General features: G+C 40.8%; 1 protein-coding gene across 1 annotated transcript in view; it reads right to left on the bottom strand.

Annotated features, from left to right (window-relative positions):
• Nucleotides 1-22,628, bottom strand: part of syt7b (synaptotagmin VIIb) — a 75,954-nt gene that overhangs the window by 17,284 nt on the left and 36,042 nt on the right. Inside the window, exons 3-8 of the mRNA XM_088371906.1 lie at nucleotides 19,724-19,827; nucleotides 14,598-14,677; nucleotides 14,172-14,306; nucleotides 11,628-11,828; nucleotides 7,120-7,467; nucleotides 3,013-3,135 (exon numbers count right to left, since the gene is read on the bottom strand). Of these exons, the coding sequence (XP_088228032.1) occupies nucleotides 3,013-3,135; nucleotides 7,120-7,467; nucleotides 11,628-11,828; nucleotides 14,172-14,306; nucleotides 14,598-14,677; nucleotides 19,724-19,827 (991 nt within the window). The remainder of the gene's footprint in view (nucleotides 1-3,012; nucleotides 3,136-7,119; nucleotides 7,468-11,627; nucleotides 11,829-14,171; nucleotides 14,307-14,597; nucleotides 14,678-19,723; nucleotides 19,828-22,628) is intronic.

The following is a 22,628-nucleotide window of genomic DNA, read 5'->3' as shown; positions in this document are numbered from 1 at the left end:
TGTGTCCAGTTCTGCAAAGGTCTTTAGTCGGTTTTGGTTGAGTCAGTCAAACACAGTAAAGCCCCTATCCTACTGAGCAGCAAATAAATGCGAATGTTTTCAAAGGCAGCTAATTTTTCGTCCACGTCAGGTTACTCACAAGGTCGCAAATGTTTGCAAAACTTTCATCAGATATTTGCCTATAGCTTTTGTATTTTTTACTTGTTCAGAGGAAATTTTGAAGATTCTCCCGTGGCAAGAAAAGTACAGACAAAGTACAGTCTGTCAAAACATTTGGTGAACATTTGCAGCCTATAGTTTTTGGCCAACTGACAATGACATTTTTATATTTGTCATCAAAAGATGGGTATGAGACAATAGACAACAGTTGATCTTTTTATTCTTATTGCTACGTATTTAGTTTCTACATTTAAGGCTTATTGTGAGGATTGAGGAACTTTGTCAGTTCTTAAGGTGTGTGCCTTTACTTTATGACAAATTATGGCCTTGCCGTTTTAATTTTCTTGCAATACTTGATGTGACCCTGAACATTTGTTCAGAAAGTCCTTTATGATAGATTGTGATAGCTTCACTTCTGTCACTTGGAAGTTATTGCTGATGAGCTCACTGTGTTTGGTGCAGTAAAACAGTCCTCACAATTACAGCCACCAAATTAATGATTAATAAAGATCTACACCTCTCTCGAACCATTTGAATAAAAACACAACTCTATATTTCCCACAAAGTGAGGATTTATAGCAGGCTTGTTGAAATGTGATGGGCATTCCATCCCTGGGACGGGATGGAACAGTCCGTCTCACACGGATACTGATTTTGTGGCCAGATGAGAAGTTTTTAAACAACTGCTTGTTCTTCATGTGTGGATCTCTGCTCGCTGCTCTGATCACCAGTTGGCTATGTTGCGTGTGTGTTGTCTTGTCAGTCAGTCAGTCCTTATACCTCTTGTGTGTGTTTGTACCGCTGCCTTTTGTTTAAGTTCATTGCGTTAGCGCTTCTTAATAGCCATCAATAATCATTTAGTCGTGTGTACTACGACCTTTACACCAGCTGTCGTTATTTCATTTATCCACTCAATTCAGGTAGTCGGGTTCATTTCATGAGGTATAGTGTCATGTTAGTGTCATGTAGCCCTGTTCGTGTGTGTGTGTCCCTCATCTTGTTGTGCCCAAACCACTTTTGGAGCAACTCTATACCTTCACATATACATTAGACCCACACACACTCTCCATAATTACAGACGAGCCCTCAATTGTTACGACCCGATCCCCATGGTGGCATGAGAAGGAGGGTCTAACAAAGATGTGTAGGTGTGGCCACTCTCCCTTGCACTGATTGGTGAGTTGAGGGCCACCAATCAGGGAGGAGCAGCTGGAGAGCTGCCACACAGACCTGATCAACACACAACATAATTAAACGGCCACAAAACATCGTGGATCATAACACAACTAACAAAAAGTGAATGCGAGGCTTTGCAAAGCTTTTTGGCAGTCGCCGTATGCTTTAAACATACGCACGCCACCATTTTAATAAAATTGGGTTTCACATCTGTTGGAATATGACTTTTCAAGGACAAGGACGGGGGACGATTATTTTATGAATAAGGACGGGAGAACGAGGACGGAAGGGTGTTCAGGTTGGGGACGGAAGAAGGAAATCATTTTTTGTCCGAGCTGCATTCGATTTCATTAATAAACCAAAAGAACTAAATGGATACTTCTCTGCAAAATATACTAAAACAATGATGCGCCACTCTCTTACTGTCGCAAAACAACTCAAATCTACTTACACTGTAATCTCAAGATTGTGATCCATTGTTTTCAGTCTACTGGGCACCACCAAAATTGCCAGCAGCATGCAGACATTAACAAGGAGCTAAGCTGGTGCGGAGACCAAGAGATGAGGAAGAGGGCAGTGATGAAGATTGAGAGCTGTTATTACGTGCGGAAATACACTAGACGACTTGGCCCACACAACCCCTCGAGCTAAAGGTTTCTTGGCGGGCCTGTGATTAGAGTTAGCTACTTGACAGAGCTTCAGACAATGAGGAGCAAACATGAAAGGTGCTCAAGCTCCCTCTTCCAATAACCCTTGTCTGTTTGAAGACATAAAAACAGGCATTAACCTACCTGGCTATAATCCGATACTATTTTGTGGACTCAACATTTACAGTTGACCAAGTCTCAGTTGCACACCAGCATACAATACTGAAGGGTTTAGAGATAAAAGGAATAAATGAAGAAAAGTAGCATCAAAATACAAATGCAGAACTGACCAACAAACTGCTTTTTGGTATTGCAATGATGAAAAGAAAAAAAAAATCACAGGAGAAGGGAATGCTTTGCAATACTGTATTAATGTAAGCTGTAGTGATTCTGCTTAAGTGGATTCTTGCTAGAGTTTTTTAGTGAAGTGAAGGTGACCGAGCGTGATTTGTAATTGGATTAGGAAATTGTAGGGGTGCTTTGACTGGAAGAAGGAAGAGGAGCATGCCGGATGGCGTCTGCTTGTTGTTGATGTACCATTCTTGTTCTCATTTGATGATGATGAGGAGGAGGATAATAGAACTTTATTCATCCCACAGCAGGGAAATTCACTTGTCATCTATTTTTGTTTAGTTTGTTGCAAGCAACCACCAACTGTTGGACAAATATTAAATCGTACGTTGTTCTTAGAGTTGTTGCTGCATTGTAGCTCTCGCACAGGGAAAAGTTGCTTTTCCCAGCGGGTTATTGATCTAGTTTGATAATTAGAAAATGAGAAGTGGGACTAATGACACAATTCAAAACAAAACATATCAGATTAAAGCAATGTAAAATAAATGCATAATGGGTTTTGTCTCACGACATAAAGGCCAATTTGTAGAAGATACCTTTGGTACTTTCATCACAAGAATAGCTTCCTGAGCTGAATGAATATCAATTATGGCCTGGCCTCATTCAGTCTTTTATGAGACAGAGCCACCTTGGAACCTCTTTAGGCCTACTGACTGACTTTCTAATATGATCCATTTACCTCTTCTCTGGGGTGGTTTCATTTTCTTTGCTCGCTGGTGCTTCCTGTAGGTCAGGGAGGTTCGCGAAGTCATCTTGTTCAGCCAGTCCAATTGCTAGAGACAGAACAACCATCTTCCCCTCACTGGACACAGACGTCACATAAACCAACATATAAATACACCCAAATATCATTTCAGAGTGCAAAAAGAGAGTGTACAGATCAAATTTGATTCAGAATAGCAGTATGTTTACAATACGATTAAAGCTAAAACTTGTCCCCGTACAGTTATGTCTTTTATTGCCTATGCAGGTGTCTGCCTTTTTTTTATACAAATTCAAAATAATGCACAGATTTTTCTCATACTAATATTGTTACCTTTGTTTTGTAGTGGCTGCATCATTGGATTGTTAAATGTCAATGTAATTTCACGATCATGAAGTGTTTGGGAGATTCTTCTATCAGGTCACTATTTCGTTAAAACCTCAGAAAGAAGGTGCATAGAAAAAACTTCAAAAGTACTGATAAGTTTCAAGTAGAAACGGACGGATTGATGTTTTGATGTTTTGCTGCGCAAGTCAATGCGATTTGTTTGGATCGAAATTGTGATGCATGAACACGCAAGTCCTATTTATGTAAAACACATTGCACATCATTCTTCTTATTTCTCTTGCCAAAGCCTTTTTTTTTTTTACACAGAGTGGACACACTTTTACCTCAATTTTTTCACACATGCAATGATTGAGACACCTTTAACCTGAAATATTATTTTCATACCATACAGAACATTCATGTACAAAAGAAGCTGTGTTTTGAACGTTGGTTGGTTGTTACCTGAAAAACTTCAGATTTCCACAAACCAAATTTGAAGGAAGGCACATGAATCCAAACCAAGGTTAAATTCTTCCTCATTTTGAGGAAGAATTTAACCTTGGTTTGGATGAAAATGAAAGCGCAGATAGTTTATTTTCTCTAACTACTGTAACAATCTGTTTGAATCGGGACAAAGCAAGGAAGCAGCATGTATGCTGCCGCCTTAAAATAAACAATATCACCCTACAACAGCATGAAGCAAATAGAAATGATTTGAATGTGTGGTCATAAATGAAAAAATAGAGAGAAAAAAAATGCCTAAATGTAATTCTTTTTATTCATGATTTTTACTATTTTACAGGAAAAAGTAGAATACTGTAGCACATTATTCATTGATGGAGAATGACTTCCGGACGGCTTCGAGGAAATTCTGGTCCACCATCCGGCGTCTCAGGAGGGGGAAGCAGTGCAACGTCAACACTGTTTACAGTGGGGATGGCGTGCTGCTGACCTCGACTCGGGACGTCGTGAGTCGGTGGGGAGAATACTCCGATGACCTCCTCTATTCCACCTACACGCCTTCCATTGAGGAAGCAGGGCCTGAAAACTCAGAGGCGGATTCTCCAATCTCTGGGGTCGAAGTCACTGAGGTAGTTAAAAAACTCCTCGGTGGCAAGGCCCCGGGGGTGGATGAGATCCGCCCGGAGTTCTTAAAGGCTCTGGATGTTGTGGGGCTGTCATGGCTGACAGGCTTCTACAACATTGCGTGGACATCGGGGACAGTGCCTTTGGAGTGGGAGACTGGGGTGGTGGTTCTCCTCTTTAAGAAGGGGGACCGGAGGGTGTGTTCCAATTACAGGGGAATCACACTCCTCAGCCTCCCTGGTAAGGTCTATTCAGGGGTGCTGGAGAGGAGGGTCCGTCGGGAGGTCGAACCTCGGATTCAGGAGGAGCAGTGTGGCTTTCGTCCTGGCCGTGGAACAGTGGACCAGCTCTACACCCTCGGCAGGATCCTCGAGGGTGCATGGGAGTTCGCTCAACCAGTCCACATGTGTTTTGTGGACTTGGAGAAGGCGTTCGACCGTGTCCCTCGGGAGATTCTGTGGAGGGTGCTTCGGGAGTACGGGGTGCCGAGCCAACTGATAAGGGCGGTTCGGTCCCTGTATCACCGATGCCAGAGTCTGGTCCGCATTTCCGGCAGTAAGTCGGATTCGTTCCCAGTGAGGGTTGGACTCCGCCAAGGCTGCCCTTTGTCACCGATTCTGTTCATAATTTTTGTTGACAGAATTTCTAGGCGCAGCCGAGGCGTTGAGGGGGTCCGGTTTGGGGACCTCAGCATCGCGTCTCTGCTTTTTGCAGATGACGTGGTGCTGTTGGCTTCTTCAGGCCGCGATCTCCAGCTCTCACTGGAACGATTCGCAGCCGAGTGTGAAGCGGTCGGGATGAGGGTCAGCACCTCCAAATCCGAGTCCATGGTCCTCAATCGGAAAAGGGTGGAATGCCCTCTCCGGATCGGGGATGAGATCCTGCCCCAAGAGGAGGAGTTCAAGTATCTTGGAGTCTTGTTCACGAGTGAGGGGAGGATGGAGCGCGAGATCGACAGGCGGATCGGTGCAGCGTCGGCAGTAATGCGGACCCTGTACCGGTCCGTTGTGGTGAAGAGAGAGCTGAGCCAAAAGGCAAAGCTCTCAATTTACCGGTCGATTTACGCTCCTACCCTCACCTATGGTCACGAGCTATGGGTCGTGACCAAAAGAACAAAAATCCCGGATACAAGCGGCCGAAATGAGTTTTCTCCGCAGGATGTCTGGGCTCTCCCTTAGAGATAGGGTGAGAAGCTCGGTCATCCGGGAGAGACTCGGAGTAGAGTCGCTACTCCTCCACGTTGAGAGAATCCAGATGAGGTGGCTCGGGCATCTTATTAGGATGCCTCCTGGACGCCTCCCTGGGGAGGTGTTCCGGGCATGTCCCACCGGTAGGAGACCCCGGGGACGACCCAGGACGCACTGGAGAGACTATGTCTCTCAGCTGGCCTGGGAACGCCTTGGGATCCCCCGGGATGAGCTGGATGAAGTGGCTGGGGAGAGGGAAGTCTGGGAGTCCCTCCTAAAGCTGCTGCCCTCGCGACCCGACCCCGGATAAGCGGAAGAAGATGGATGGATGGATGGAATTATTTATTGATTAAATCATTATTATCATTTCAGTGGTTGAATGTTATGCTTGATTAATTTCTGCTTCTTCAGAGAAGCAGTGAGCCAGCTCACATTTGGGTATGGCTAAATGAATTCAGTTGGAAATTCAAATTCAATGTATGTCTAAAGAAAGTTTGTCAAGCTAATTTGAAAATTCAAAGCATACCAGAGATTGTGGGTTGAACATAATAACCGTCTGTGGAACGCACGAAAACAAAAGGTTTTCGAACATTTTCTTTGCTTCTTCCCGACTTATTCTCGGTCACATCTATAGACATTGCTGTCTGCAAGTCTCATAGGAACAGAATTTGGTCTTCCCTTAGCTATTCCAAATTATCAAAGAGATATTATTATATTCTTGCATTGTTTGTGCTAGTTTTTGCATACTTTTCCATTTCCCCAGCCCATTTACCCGATTGTAATTCTTTTCTTAACAGGAGGTGTTTTGTTGGCGAAATATTGACAGGAAGAAAAAAGTGTCCCACAAAGGCGTTGTTAACAGTACCAGCACAAGGCTAAGGAAAATGGATCTGTACAGATGACCTGAAACGACACGCGCACTCTGACCTGAGGGCGCGGATATCATTACCACGACATCAGTTCTATTGATTAGAAAAAAGAGGCTCACTGTTGCATGGCAGACCTGGAGTCACTTGGTTATATTGCCGCATTTGGTTATTCATACCCTCCTGACCACGGTGGTACTCCGCGAACCCAGTGTGTGTTTCTTCCTCAGGCTCTAAAACTGAGGTGTTTGGCCAAATGGGGGTTTCAGGGACGAAGGGACGTGCCACCTACCGACGCACTATATGTGGCCAGCATTATTTGAACGATGATTCACATAGGCAGGGAGGTCACTGGCCTCAAGACACTGCGAATAGAAAATGGAGAGGAGCATAGAGCATGTGCATGTGTGTGTCTATTCGTGGTTTGTGGAGGAAGGGGCATTTATGTGAAGCTGCTTTATGGAGCATATCCTCTGTAATCTATCAGTGTGGCGGAATGGAGGGTCTTTGTGCTCAGTATGTATAACTGCCAGTAGCCTGGAAAACTTGAACAATATCAATGCTATTTCCTGACTCAAGACGTCAGGAGTTCAGGCTACTGTCACGGTAGCACTTACAAGAACGACTTGACGTCCAGCCCTCTGTTGCGGATCTGTTCCATCATGTGGTCCCAGCTGCCTGGATTCGACCTGGAGCGTCCGGCCCCTCCTCCTCTGTATCGGGAGGCTCCAGCCGTACTCCCCCGGACCCCTCGTGGGCCCCCACGGTGGCCCCCAGCACCTGGACCTGTGTGCAGTTGGCCCAGGCTCTGTGAGGTGACTGGGGGGTCGTTAGGCCCCGGAGGGGGCTGGTGGGTGAGAGGCTGTTGGAGGCTCTGTTGTCGGACAAGAGGCCGGGGCCGAGCCACAGCTGAGGATGGGATGTGCTCCAGTGTGGAGGTAGTTGAGAGGGAGGCGTCTCCAAAACTGAGCAAAAACACAAGCGACATATGATTAATAAAACAAGGACAATAGAATTCGTGATGGTAGGCTGAGGGAGAAAAAAAACATATTAAAAAAAAAACAATGGAAAGAGGTGAGAAAGAGAACAGATGTTACTAATAGTAGGAGTAAATCAAAGCTCAGCTGTGGAATTATTTGGTGGCATGGTGACACTAGAATTTTTTTTTTTTTTGCAGTGGTTACCTGATTTAGCTACAGTGTGGACCAGGGCTGGAATGTCACAAAAAACACAGGTGAGCTGCAACCTATCTTGGCAGCAGCCGACACCCATGACGGATCACCAGAAAATGGCACATAATGACTAACAAATTGACACTTTAGAGCGTTAATGTCATGATCTTATTTCTCTGCCTGTGTTTCCATTGATTTTGATGCTGACAAAGGCAATCAGCCGGGCTCATTAGCACAGTACAAGGAAGATGGCAAATTATTGCATTATTTCGCATGGTTGTTCATCGTTCAGACTTTTTGTTCCCCCCAACCCCCCCCCCCCCCCCGTCGCTTGTGGTGTTCAGCTGTATTCATTGGATGTCCTCCTTCCTTTGTGACTTTGTTCATCTCTGTGAGTTTAGTTTGTTTCTGTGTCTCAAATTTATTAATGTCAACTTTTTTGTGCTCATAGTCTTCTTTTCTTTCATTTTTAACCAAATTTGCATATTCTTGGAATGTGGGAAGGAGCTAGGCTACCTAGTGAGTCCACACAAGCACAACGAGGACATGCAAATTTCATACAGGTCAGGCCTGTGAGAATTGTGAGGTAGATGTGCTATTCCATAATACTGACAACAAATGATTGATATTTTTTTTTCTTTTCCTTTGTTGGCCATTTTTAATTCGATCCGGGACTTTTATTGGATCAAATTGGACTGTGCCGGTTGTCCCTAATTAAATGTATATTGTATATATGCATAATCTTAGAGTGTTACTGAAATAAACATCAACTTAAATGAAGTGTTCAATGCACATCTGCACCACTAAAGTTTTTAATCTGTCTCTAATGAGACCTGAATTGCTTTGCAATTACGTCTTTCCCTGAAGCTCTCTTATCACCCCTTTCCTTCTTAAATCTCAGTTAATTCAGCTTTTCTACACTTTTGACCTCTCCCTAGTCTCACTCCATTTCTACTCCATCTCAAGTCACTATTCTTTAAATCAGACCAATTACCAGTTGATTACTCTTAATTATAAACGTGCTTCTGCCTCTATCGTCTCCTCTATCATTGTTGTCTGTTAACTTGTAAAGAGGTGTAAACAGCCCTGTCTCGAGCTAATGTTGTGCAGGATTTACTGCTTGATCTTATGTTTTGCATCACTTTGCAGAATTAACTCTGCCTGAACTCTATTGGAAAACCAGGAGACGAACACCAAGAGGAGAAAGGCATTGCTGGCTCAACTCGTAGTCGGCAATCTGCCTGTATTCATGCAATCATTCTTGTTCAATAGACCCTGTTAGAGTTTGTAAACTATGTAGCGTCAGTTTGAGGGCGTGGCTTAGCTGGAGGGAAAGATCCATCTGTTCATTTGCATATGCAGGTTAGCATATTTCAACAGAGTGTTTACGTAGGAATGGATGGGAATTTTAGTGAATATGCGAGTAAACTCTGTGTTGCAGTCCGAAAGCTCCGTGCCCGCCATCAAAAGTCACCAACCACCATTGGTATTTACTTTGTCTTCCAGAAGTGCTTCACAAGAAGCACCAACAAAGTCAATTCTTTCTACTCTGTCCCATTATTTGCATTCCGAGTTCACTTTTGTTCTTGCTTGAAAGTCAATTAGGGTGACTTTAAACCTTGAATGATTTTGTAATTAAGAGAAACTGAAGTGTGTGAAAACCAGAAAGAGTGAAAAAATACAACAATACAGAGGCAAATAAAGGAGAAATGAAAGCCATTAAATAGAAATATGTCCACATAGAAATACTATAACATTACAAATACCGAAAATTGATTTGTTTAATAATCAAATTTAGTTTTGGGGTAATAGGCTGTTTGCATATGAACATTAGCGAAAGAGATCAGAGCGAGCACAGATCGATACAGCTAAAATGGAATGAAATACCTAGGTTAGATTAGGGTCACTTACTCTCTTGGCTTGCTACTTGACCTAGGAAATTCAAACCAGTGAGCAAGCTTCTTTTGATTACTTTGCCAATACCTTGCATATTGAAGGGGATTCCAGCTCACTTGGATTAGATTTATGTACATACTGTATCAGTTTTACATATGGATGTGGGTTCACCTTATATTGTGGAGATATTCAGGGCTCCTATAGTATAAAGCTAGAGTTGACTTTTGATGATGTTTGAATACATGATATAAATAAGTGATTCCGAGGTGCAGCACAAATGAGCGTTCAACATGTTGTCATTATTGCTCACATTGCTGGCCGTAGAATATTAACGATTGTAATAATGGTGACCACACGCTGGGCTTCATAAGGTACATTATGCATATGTGATGAAGCAAAATCTCCAAGCCTGGGCAGTTTCTGCTCCCATGTGAGTAAATGCAAATACAAGTGTCAGCACGAAAGAGCACAGGGTTATGAGTCTAAGTAAGACTGCTTGAATGATCATTTTAATAACTAATTTTCCAAAATATAATTTAATCATACTGAATGGCACTGTGATCATCTGCACATTTTACCAATAAATTCTTCTTTGTTGAATGTACCGGTTGTCAAATGCAGAAGAAAGTCGAGATGATTGCAAGTAGATTGGCTTTTAGATAACCAAAATTGCACCTCTCAAAAAACAGTTCTTGCTTTCACCTGATAAATAGAGGAATTAGGTTACATCTGGCTAGATTCACCATATTGAAGAAATGAGTTTGATTTGTGCAAATGACCCAATACAATATCGCCCCTGCTGCTTTATGCAGCGGCCGACTTGGAATTAAAAAAGATGAGCAGATGAGCTATTTTTGAAGATTTCCTCTGAGCTAGTGTTTTCGTTGATAGCCATGAAATTGTCACAGCCTGAACGAAATTAGAGCCCGCAGAGTAACAGTTTGACTTGGCTTGACATCATCTGGTGGAGATAAAGTGCGTTTAACTTTCTACACTCTCACAGGCTTTAACCCACAGTTAATGGAGCATCACTCCCACACAAACCAAGACAGCTGGCTACCTCCAAACACTTTTCTCCTTTATGCAAATTTAATTCACAAACTCATTAGTTGGAGGTATCCATTGTTCCCACTAGGGATTGGATACTTGAACATGTTTTGGTGAATTTAGTAAACAATAGGAAAAAATGGACAATTATCGTAATCTTTTTGCTTTTACAGTATGTCGACATTTGTGTAAGATACAAAGTACAATTTTCAAAATAAAAGATAATATTTCAATATTTCACAGGACGGCTGCAGCAAAGACTAACACTGCGCTAAACACTTTGACATTTCGATGCACAAACCAAAAATGTAAGTAAATGAAGTAATATCAGCCAATTTCTTTTCACCGAGAAATATCATGTGAACATGCTAGTGTAGTTTGGGAAATGAGCTGAAAACACACACATTGAACCAATAAATAAAACCAAGAAGCACTGACTAACTGAAACTACATTTTACATTTGTAATTCTAACTAAAATGAACTAAAATTAGAATGAAATTGTCCTTTGTTTTAATCGTCGTCAAATAATTTCATACCTAAGCTTTAAAAATGATTTTGAATTTATTTATTTTGGTATTATTGTACGGCTAAAGTTCGAACAGGTGTTGGTAACACAACCCATTGAGTGACTTTTTTTTTCTCGCACTCTACAAATACTCTTTATACAAAGGAATCAAATTAAAATGAAATTAAACATTTTTGAAAAAAACAAAACCAATAAAAACTAACAAACTCGCTTTGCAAAGTGAAGTAAACTGAATATAAATTCCAAAATAAACTAAAAACTAACTTGAAGTGAAAATTGCAACGTTATTATAACCTTGCACTAAACCCACCGCAGACGCTTAACCAACATCGGGTATGAACCAAGGTTAGATCAATAGAATTTCATTTTGGGGAAAAGCTCATAAGAACCACAAGCTGAATCAATGGGTCATGTGCCCCTCAGCTTTCACTGACCCCGAATTTTATTTTGCATACCCTGCCACCATCACCATGCGGGACTTACTTGCTAAAACGCAGGCCTCCTGCGTGCATGTGGCTCTGGACCGTCTGCCAACGTCCAGCCCTGCTGCCCCCAGTCAGCATGCTTCGAATGCTGTCACTGCGACTGGGCCCTGCCTCAGCCCCAGAGCAAGCACCGACCCCGCTGTCACTGGCCCCCGGCGAGGGTCCAGCTCCGCCCTGCCTACTTTTATCCACAGCCCCACTGAGACGGACAAACACGAGGGAAGGATCAAAAGAGGACACCAACGAAGACAAAAGACGGACGAACGGCATAAGGACAAAGTTGGAGAGCTGTCAGTGTTAGCGTTGAGGTTACCCAAGGCAAAATGCAGCCAAGTGTTCATCAGCCAGTAAAAGTCTACTGACTAGCCACAATGACTTGGGAAAACACATTATTTTCTTCTATGGGCACTTCAAAGTAGTAACAATTATGCTAGCAAAAAAATATTGGTAATGGCTGTATGTTCTTATTGTTGACAATTTATCAAGACAACGAGCACTTCGGATGAACTAAAACACCTGTGGCGAACTTCATTTGTATCACTTGGAATCAGGCACAATGGGGGTCGCATCATCAAAGTTTGAAGAGGACAACAAATATTAACAGTCGTTTGCAGTCGACTCCATGATTCTTGATTTTAAAAAAATGGTGGTCATATTGGAAGAGTTGATGCATAATATTTTCGGATAAAATACCCCATGAAAAGAAGAGCCCCCCCCCCACTAAAGTTATGCAAACCACAAATTGGAGGAGACAGGATATCAGAACAGAGACCTCCCACAGAGTGAAGAAATACCACAAGACTTAACCAGGGCATCCTTTGTGACAACATTTACACAACAAGTACAGATTGAGGGTTAAATAAACAGACTGCAGGTATTCTCTGTTGTGTAACTTTAAGTGTCATAAAATGCCAGCAGATTTATCCCAAATGCATCCTACGTAAACATCCTAAAATCCCGGCTAATATTAAAATAAGAGTATCAATAAACCATGTTCTCATGAGCATTGCACAGGAATTGCACTCTAAAAAACAAAAACACAACGAAATATGTCTGCCATGTTTTTATGTCGCTGAAGGACTTTACAATTTTTTGCAGTTATTGTCTCCACAACTGCTTTAACAAATAGATTCAACTGCTGCACCTTCAGTGCTTTAACACTTTTAATGTTTTACCATTTCCAACGGGAATGACAAATTCAGATCATTAGACTTCTTTGGTAGCAGTTCTGTCATATTTCTTACATTGTTTGTCTAATACTATATACTAGTAGTTAAGCCATGTGTTCATCTAAGCTACGACAGACTGCAGATGTATTTATTTATTTATTTATTATTAATTTGTTAAGTATTGTTTTATAGCATATGGTGCATTTAACTGGTTACTTTGAGAGTCATGCTATGAGTAAAATGATTTCTGTTTTACATTAAGCAGTGGCTTAACAATGCTGTATGTGTATGCAAGTTGCAATGTTGCTTAAAACAGTTAATGACAGTGTACACAATGGAACATTAATTCAATTTTCATAAATTGATATCGGAGTTTCCTGTTTGTCCAATCTGATTGTGTTCTGCTTTGGAGGTTACACTCCATACTATAGATGGACCATCATAGGGCGTTGAAATGGCTCAATGGAGTTTTACGTTTCCTTAAGCCATTAAAAATTCTCGGTGTTGACAGTGTGAATTCTGTCAAGTAATGAGCAAAGACAGAGGGACACGAAGAAGATGTGAGAAGGGCAAGATTGGACAAGATGCTACATAATCACAAAACAACACCTCTCACGAAGGGAGCGCGGAGACCACCCCATGCAAAATAAAACTTTGAAAAGAAGTACAGTGACCAGTCAACCCAACACAGACGCTCACTGACGTATACGTACATATAATAGATAATAACATAAATCCAGTTAAACAGTCGGCAGAGTTGCTAAAAACCTCATGGTAACATGAAGTCATGGGCTAAAAGTTGTAATGAGCCATGCGACGCTACAGACAATCAAATTAACCGTCTTGTATGCAAAAGTTCATTCTCGACTTGCCCATACTTAAACAATGCAATTTTAACATCATTATATATAGGATGGATAACCCTTGTTTCCTTTGACCATTATCTGAAAGAAAGCGCAATCTAGAGGCATAATTTGCATAGCAATTGTAATTTCTACCAACATGAGGGTTATCCTTCATTCAAAGCAGTATTGAGGGAAGGCAGGGTACATTTTTATCAGAAGCTGCATGGCTGGCAGTGCATACAAAACACCACCACACTGTGGACATGCCTGAATGGAAAACATGAGGATTACCATGGATGATGGGAGACTTGGGGTAAAATACAGTATGTACACCAGCCAGCATGAATACATGTTGAGATGTTCTGTCCTATTTTCTTCAGGCTAACCGAGGTCTTTTCATATATACTATTCTATTCCATAAAAAGAATTGGATTCAAGGACATTAGTCAATAATCATGTTCGCTTTACTTCCAGCGCCATACTGACAAAACACATATTGTTTCCGAAAGAACACTGACTGAGACTTACTTGGGTGTGAGGCGAGGGTCACCATAGGGAGCGTAGGGAGACATGTTTAAGAGGAACTCTTTCGGTGGGTAGGAGCTCCACCTCTGTTGCACATTGCTGCTGTCATTGTTATTCCAAAAGTCTCTGTCGAGCTCACTGCAAGCAGAGAATGTGTGGAAGACGGTTAAAAAACATAGGACACCCAAGCATCTTAGCAAAGAGAAAAGACAGGTGATTAAATATAAACCACAGTCCAATTTTTAAAAGTGAGCACAAAGTTGTTTTTGTTACATTTTTTAGATATCACTGTGATATAATCAATTATTCACATGATAAAAATAGAGGCTTGCTGCACCAGTTAGAATGCTAAAAGGGAAGCTATTTACTCAGAAACCCGACATAAATCATTTCCATGTGTCTCCCATCTGCAAATTTCCTGTCACCTACTTGATGGCTTTATTTTCCCCTCGACCTCTCACAGACTCTGGAGAACTGGCAGCTTCCACCCCGGGCTTGTTTCTCTTCCCCTGTGGACAGACAAGGTAGAAGATAATGGGGGATACTTTTGGATGATATACTACATGTCCAGTTGCTGTTCTGTCAACGGGCCACTTGTTTGCACTGAGTAGTTTTATTGGGTGAAAAACATTGCTAAGGTCATTTACACAGAAAAATAATAATAATTAGAAAACATTTTCACTGCAGGTCCTAAAAGTAGTACCTATTATTCTTCCAGTAAAATATTACCTGCTTTAGTGGAATTAATATTATTTATCAACAATGCTGAATAAAGAAAACAAATGAAATAATCAGAAGACGATACAAAGAGGAATTGTTGGAGGTAGGTAAGATGTTTTTGTGTTTCAAGTACATGGGCCAAACAAACAAACAAACAAACAAACAAACAAACAAACAAACAAACAAACAAACAAACAAACAAACAAACAAACAAACAAACAAACAAACAAACAAACAAACAAACCCCAAAGCACGTGGCACACAGCAGACATAGACCAAAATAAATGCCAACTGCTTAATAGGGATCATGAGGATGTCACAACTACAGAAATTTGGCAAAGAGTGAAAGTAAGGTGCTGAATAGACAAGTCGGGGACAGGCTAGCAGTAACAGGACCATGAATGACAAAAGGAGAAACTGATCATGAGGCAGCATGAGACCATCAACACAGATTAGGGAGAAGGCATACACGCAGACACACAGATAGATTGCTGCAATATTACATTACTTGAAAAACAAAACACAAGAAAAGTGCTAACCAGTGCGCCAATGTGCCGCTCCCAACCCAATATAATGCATTTCTGTTTATAAAGTGCTTTACTTTTGTGAAATGTCAAATGCATCAAGGCATTTTCAGGAATATTAATTTCTTAAGACAAACCAAAAATGGACATGGAGCCAATTGTAGCAAACTTTGGGCAAATTCAAAGTACACCATAGACTGTGAGCCAGCCAGTCAATTGTAGAGTGTGTTCAATATAACCATCCACACGCACATTCATGCCTAAGTAGAAATTAGAATTTTCAATTAACTTAACATGCAAATGGTGCAGTGCATGGAGGAGATGCACGGGGGGAACATGCAAACAGGGTGCTGAGATTGAAACCCAAGACTTCTGGATTTGAAGGCAGACGTGCTATCGTTCAGTAAATCAAGCCACTTTCAAAATCGATTTATAATATTAAATGTCTGTATCTATGATTTCTTATGAAGACAAACATTTGTTGGGGTTTATAGATTTTACCATTGGAGCGGAAATGAACTGAAAAGACAACATGTAATTATACCAAACAAAATAGGACAAAGGCGGAACTGCATGAGCATCATGGAGGCACTGACTAGACGATAGAATGAAAGTGGTGACACTTTGACAAGGACATGGAGATCAAAAGATAACAGGACAAATGCAAACCAGACGTTTTCGATATAAAGGGGACAGACAAATGATAACAGAAAAACGGTGATCGGCAGGATAAGCACAGATAAGCAATAAGTTTACAATGATACTGATGGCTGATATTAAGGAATAAGAGGGTGCATATGTTGCCTTGTATTTACAGTGGAACTAAAAATGCATAGCCACAGCCATGTTTTGTAATGTGAGCAGCCTTTCAAGCTCATAATTTGCTGAAGCAATTTTTGATTTTATTACATTGGTCAAGGGAAGCGAAAGCCTATTCCGGTTGACTTACGCTTGGCACGCAAACAATTTTAGAAGCTATCTTTCCCTAACTATTCTCAAATTGCCTTCCACAGAAATTCAAAGCGAACAATTTACTGGTATAAGTGCTCAACCCGAAGCCTAATTTTGAGATATGAGTTGACTGCTCTCACAATGCTACTGAGTTGGTGTTCCACTTTATTCTTTCAGTGCTCAGTGGCAATAATGCTCTTTTCAACCTGTTGTAATCTAGCAAATAAATCATGAAAAAGATGAAGGCATTTCTGTCAATTTAACACCAGAATTTGAACTAATGCTCAGACCGGAGAAGTATTGGTTTGCATGGAATGGAATCTCAACTCCAAGTTGCAGTCAGGTTAATTAGAATGTGACTGTTGATATACAACTGACAAGGTGTGGGATGACTCTCACCAAAGTCGGCTGCGAGAGGACAGGAAATGGATGCATGGATATGAACTGATGACGATTGTTGGAGAGCCGACCTTTCTGACATTTCTCTACACCTGTGTGACGCTGATAAAAGGTGATGATGACACATATTGGATGGTGACACTGAATGGTTTCAGTCCTCTTGACTTCAATTCTATATTGTTCCCCTGACTGTTAGTTTCTCACACAACCCTTGTTGAGTCTTAAGCTATAATGTAAGAACTGGGTCACCTTTTTTATCATTAGTATCTTATTACAAAAGAAGGGTGTATATATATGTATATATATATGTATATATAAATTATATATACATATATATATACAAGTTATATAAGTTAAGTTAAGTAATATATATAAGTGTATAAAGTGTATATATATATATATAGTATATGTACGTATATATACACACTTTATATATATATGACGTCTCCCATTATACATGATAGCAATTTGAATCCCAAGGTTTTGTGACTTTAGAAGCACATCTTATGATATTCAAATAATGTGCAGCCGTTCCAAATTGTCAAAATTACTCCAAATTAGTGCAAAACTAAAACAGTATGATGAAGTCTGGCATTTTACAGCAGTATTTAGCCTATTTGTGTCCCCGGTTCAAACCACCAGACAAAGCAAAAATGACATGATGCGACTCGAACTGTATAGGTAGAATCACATTTGCTCCAACAGCAGAGCCGATTGCTCCAAGCGATTCTTATTAGCATATGAATCATTAGTACGGTGCTGGAGGCTTGAGGCAAGCAGCCATGACACACAAAGCTCGTGGCCCACAAAGCCCTGATTACAGAGCGCAGTAAAGTTTCCGATTGTGCTTGCTGTCAGGGACAAATATGCAAACCTTTCTTTGGCTCCGGTGCCTTGTATTCTGCATGAACAACATGAAGTAAACACTCACTGAACACATTCTGTCCAAGGTCACAGAATGGAGAAAGCAAAAAGCGTGACAGCCCACATGAGTGCAGTTTACTTTCAATGGCCAAATGTTGCGGACGAAAACATGGCAGGCTGAAAAATGTTGAATGTGTTTGTCATTAAAGCCATCTGCTTTCAGTTCTACGCATATATAATACTGATGTCATGCTGTACTTTTTAAACTTTCCTACTGACCAATAAATAAGAAAAAGAAGGGAGTACGGTCTCTATTTTTATTTATCATCATAAGGGGTATATGAGCTGTGCTTTGTCTGGCCCTTCACCTAGAACCCTTTGCCACAGGTGACCCAGCCAGGGGCATAAAGCCCCAGACAACTTGGCTCCTAGGATCATTAGGACAAGCAAACCCCTCCACCACGATAAGGAGGGATTGTTATTATTATTATTATTCCAATCATTGTGCTGTACATTGTATTCTTGTTCATTTTTCTTCTGCTCGGCTGTACTTGAACTCGCCCTTTAATATAACACTCCCCAGACAGATATTCGACTTCACCACTGGATGCTGGATTAACGATGTCGAGACACAGCAGTCAGTCTCAAAACCAACTTTCCACAAGTGTGCCCGCTGAGTCCTCTCCCGTATATGCAGTTCACACATGACACCAGACAATGCTGTCATTAAATTTGAAAACCACCACGTTAATTGGTCTCATCTCTGATGGAGATTAGACAGCATACAAGGGATGAGGTCATAGTTTGGTGGGGTGGTGTGTGGATAACAATTTACCGTATTCTCCACACTATAAGGCGCACCGGGTTATAAGTTGCACCTTTAATGCATGGCCCATTTTAAAACTTTGTCCTTATATAAGGCGCATCGGATTATAAGGCGCACCTTCAATGAATGTCCCATTTTAAAACTTTGTCCATATATAAGATATATACATTTGGCCCGCGGGCCAGACTTTGGCCACGCCTGCTGTAGTGGCTCAATATTGGTCCATATGTAAGGCGCACCCACAACAACTCATTGTGGGTTTAGTGAGCAGGATATATGGTGCCCATCTTCAAGTTTCTGGGGATACACATAAACTCAGACTTTCAATTTAGCTTAAACATGTCAGCAGTGGTAAATGATGAATGCCAATATTCTCAATAAAGAAAGCATGGTAGATACTGGTAAAGGCATATGTTATTTGTATTCGAAGCATCAACATCAATAAAAAGGGACAGAAGTGCCACAGGGTATGAATTACTAAGATCTCAAATAGTGAGCTTTAAATTGTGTGTTCTCTCGAACAGATTGTGTGCGCTGTTGCGCGTGATTTACTAAGACTGTGATCTTTTGCAAGGATTCCAAATAGCAGGTGCCAAATTGCATGTTTTCGTCACGCTAGCAGATTGCAGATTGTGCCTGATGTTGACGACGAGACAAAAAGTGGTGAAAACTGCCTTATTCATAAGAGGGTTTAGCCTTGATGGTTTTCACCATGGAACATTTGGAAGAGCACTGTAAGCGTAAAATGAAGTTTGAAGTGATGGAATTGGATGTGTTAGTGGAAGAGACTGACTTTGTAAGTGAGGAAAAATGCTCACATTTTTGTGTACCCTGCATGGAGTGTGTGTGAGTTTGATTTATTTTACAATAATTGCTGATTTTTAAGTGCCGAAAAAAGTTGGCTATCTATTGCACATTTACTTAAAATATGTCCATGTCTCATTGGCATTTATCATTATTATGCAGCATCTGGAAAATTTCGTTCTCTGAAATGATCCAGATATGTGGAAATCCAGAATTGAAAGGACTTTTTTTGGGTCATAAGGGTCATTGCATGCCGCTTTCTTGTGTCAAGTCCAATTAGACCCTCACATCGTTCAGAAGCCCCAAAATGACTTTATTTTATTGACGATAATTTTAAAACAATTTGTGTTGGCATTTCAAAAATGTTTAAACAATTGTCCCATTATTAATGTTATGTATGCCTCTGGATTGGAATGGTTAACTGACACAGCAGCTGATGGATTAGAGAAGTATACTTAGTTACTTACCAGTTTACGCTGACACCATGTGCAGACGCCACATAGAGCCACCAGCCAAAGGGCACATACTAGGAATGCCAAAGACACCAGGAATACACTGAGAGACACTGAACCTAAGTGAGAAAGACAGAGGAAGATGGACACACAAAGAGGAGAAAAATCAATTGAGGTTCCAGTTAAAACATCTCAGCTTTGTGTTTGCTGAATTGAAGGGCTGACACAAGGGTGACAGAACTCCATACTGTAAAAATACATAATGCCAATTGGGAGCCAAGCCCTCTGATACTCTGACCTGGATTCCCTTTCGATTCATCATTATCCGCTAGTTGTTATCAGCGAGAGTGAGAAGTGTTAAAAGGAACTGTTTCATGCTCTGCGTATAAATAGACGATGTGCACGTGTCAGGAAGAGATCATATCAAGGGGCCACAAGCCATGCAATTACTCGCTTCCGTTTTCTCTCGCAGCTACTCAATGTAAATCCTTCAGCAACTTGGTTGCCGCCTCGCTAGATGAAAATGTCTCTTCTGTATTCCTTTCAATTAGACACTCACCACTGCAAACAATGAGCTCATAAGTGCCAAATTCCTTCCACCTGCAAAATTAAGCAAACCAATGAATCACTCTTTTATCCCCTCCAAATCTTTTTTTCTGCCTCATGAACACTAATGAATATTTTAAGCCAAAAAGAGAGAGTGGATTTAGGCAAACATTTTTAGCAAAATAAGAATAAAAAAAATCTCTCTTTGCCCACATACCACACATAAATTCACACACACATAAAATTCCACATATCTAAAATATAATTTAAATTTTTTGAGACATAAGCTTATTTTTGTCAAAACACATCACATATATTATGGTCTGGGCGGGTTGAGGACCCAATTGCAGGGAAGCACGAAGACAAGCCAGGTGTGTACTCCAAAACGATTTATTACAAGAGACTACTATGGAATCATCAAAAACCCGAATTACTTAAAATCCAAAAAGTGGATACACACAAACATTCCACACAATACTCACCTTGGTGTGACAAATGATAGAATTTAATAAATGATATTATTTATACATTATTATTTATATATATCCTGTATATGTAAATATATATGTATGTATAAAATCAGTATGCTATGGGTGAGCAGCGGATTACTTGAAGATGAGGCACCTGCTGTGTTGTGTTCGGATTCATGCCGGGTCCCTCCTGTGGCTTCAAGTGTAAACAAGAGACTCTTGGAGGTAAAGTGCAATAAGTCGAATGCTCTCATTCATACTCAATGTGTGTTTTAGAGCCACGATTGAATATAAATGACAAATTGTCACTTAGTTGTTAATCGTCTATGAATTCAACGCAATGTTATTTCCTTTTAAGCAGAAATGCTGCAGATTGTTTTCTCTCCTTGCTATGTTCGCTCATTGTTATTCTTGTCTACCCATCATTCTGCCCGCAGCCTCTGTTGTCTCGGCAATATTTTCATTTCTGGTAATGTCATGATTTATGACACAGATGAACTGCTAATTTGAAAAGAATATTCTTGTTTGCGTCTCTGCCGCCCGCAAATGACATACTTGTGCTATTTGTTTCAAATTGTGTTGAAATTCACCGCTCACCTCAGATACCACTCAAGCACCACAGTCGGCACGGTGGAAAGCAAATGAGAAAACTGAGAGCAAGTGGGCCGTGATATTTCTCCGTCTAAGTGGCACAGCGGTAATGATGGCCAAAAATACAAACAGAATATCTGCAGTTTTTCTTTGCCAGAAATGCACTTATCAATATTGATGTCTTCGCTTAATCTAGTAACTTTGCCTGTGAACTCAGCATGAAGTTAGCAAAGGTGAGTGCCCAGCAGGCTCATCTTCCACCCTTGCCTTTCTGTTAAATTACTCCACATTGTCCTTGAGTATTTCTGCCCATGCTTTTCCTCCCTCTGCGTGCCGTCCATCCACCTACTGCGTTGACGAGCTTGTGCTCGAGCAACTCAGCCCACTCTTGGAGTCTCGTGCAACTCATAGAATATATACACTCAATCACATACAACCTGCAGAGGAGCATCTCTTCTATAATATGGAGGAAGTCAAGCACTCTGGGAGGTGACCCCTGTGTGTCACTCAAGCCACAAGCACTAGCCAGGAGTGCTGAAGAGAAGGCATTTTAAGGATAATTGAGATCTTACTAGAATTCACTCTCATAGTATTCATACTGGATATAAAGTACAGAAGTTTGGTAGCAGTTATATTAGGCTGGCATATTTTATTTTTTTTCTTGACAAACATATTGTTTTATAGTAGTCATTAAGACTATTTATGCAGAGCACAGCATGACAAGGGTCTCAGAAAAGATTCTCCGTTACTAGTGAGTAAAGCAGTTACTGAGAAATTCTATTGCAAGATTTTTTTCGAGCATAATGTGTAGATTTTGAGGGTGGTACTGTAGTGTAATAAACATTTAATCAAGAAAGATTTTATTTAAATGCATGCTCACAAAGCATATTATGTATTCAAAATGAAAATTAAGAGTTGGGCATGTGGAGAAAGAAATGTAGAAAAACAAATGAAAAATTAGATATTCAATTATTTATTGCTTGCCTTAAGTAGAATCTCACATTGCATTGTGGCCAACAGTCAAATCTGGGTTAGTTATTGCACACGGTGTTGCAAAATAATTATAATGATAAATAGTGCTCAAGGCAAACGCTGGATGGGTTAGCTTGCATGCTTCTTCTTGGCAGCAAGTTGCAGAGGCCAGAGAAATACAACAGCTAGTGTTTGGTGCCGTCCATTATAATATTTTGAATTCTTCAGCAGTTTTGACATCAGACATGCAGCTATGATACAAGCCCCATGTGTCATTCGACTATCGGGGCTTTAACATAGAGACCATCGTAGGACTACCTCTTCAGTAAAAACTCTATATT

This window comes from Syngnathus floridae, chromosome 3 (genome assembly GCF_059516105.1).
Source record: "Syngnathus floridae isolate MCC-2025c chromosome 3, RoL_Sflo_1.0, whole genome shotgun sequence".
Lineage (NCBI taxonomy): Eukaryota > Metazoa > Chordata > Actinopteri > Syngnathiformes > Syngnathidae > Syngnathus > Syngnathus floridae.
The sequence above is the reverse complement of the archived record's forward strand: the minus strand, read 5'-3'. Positions and strand labels throughout refer to the sequence as shown.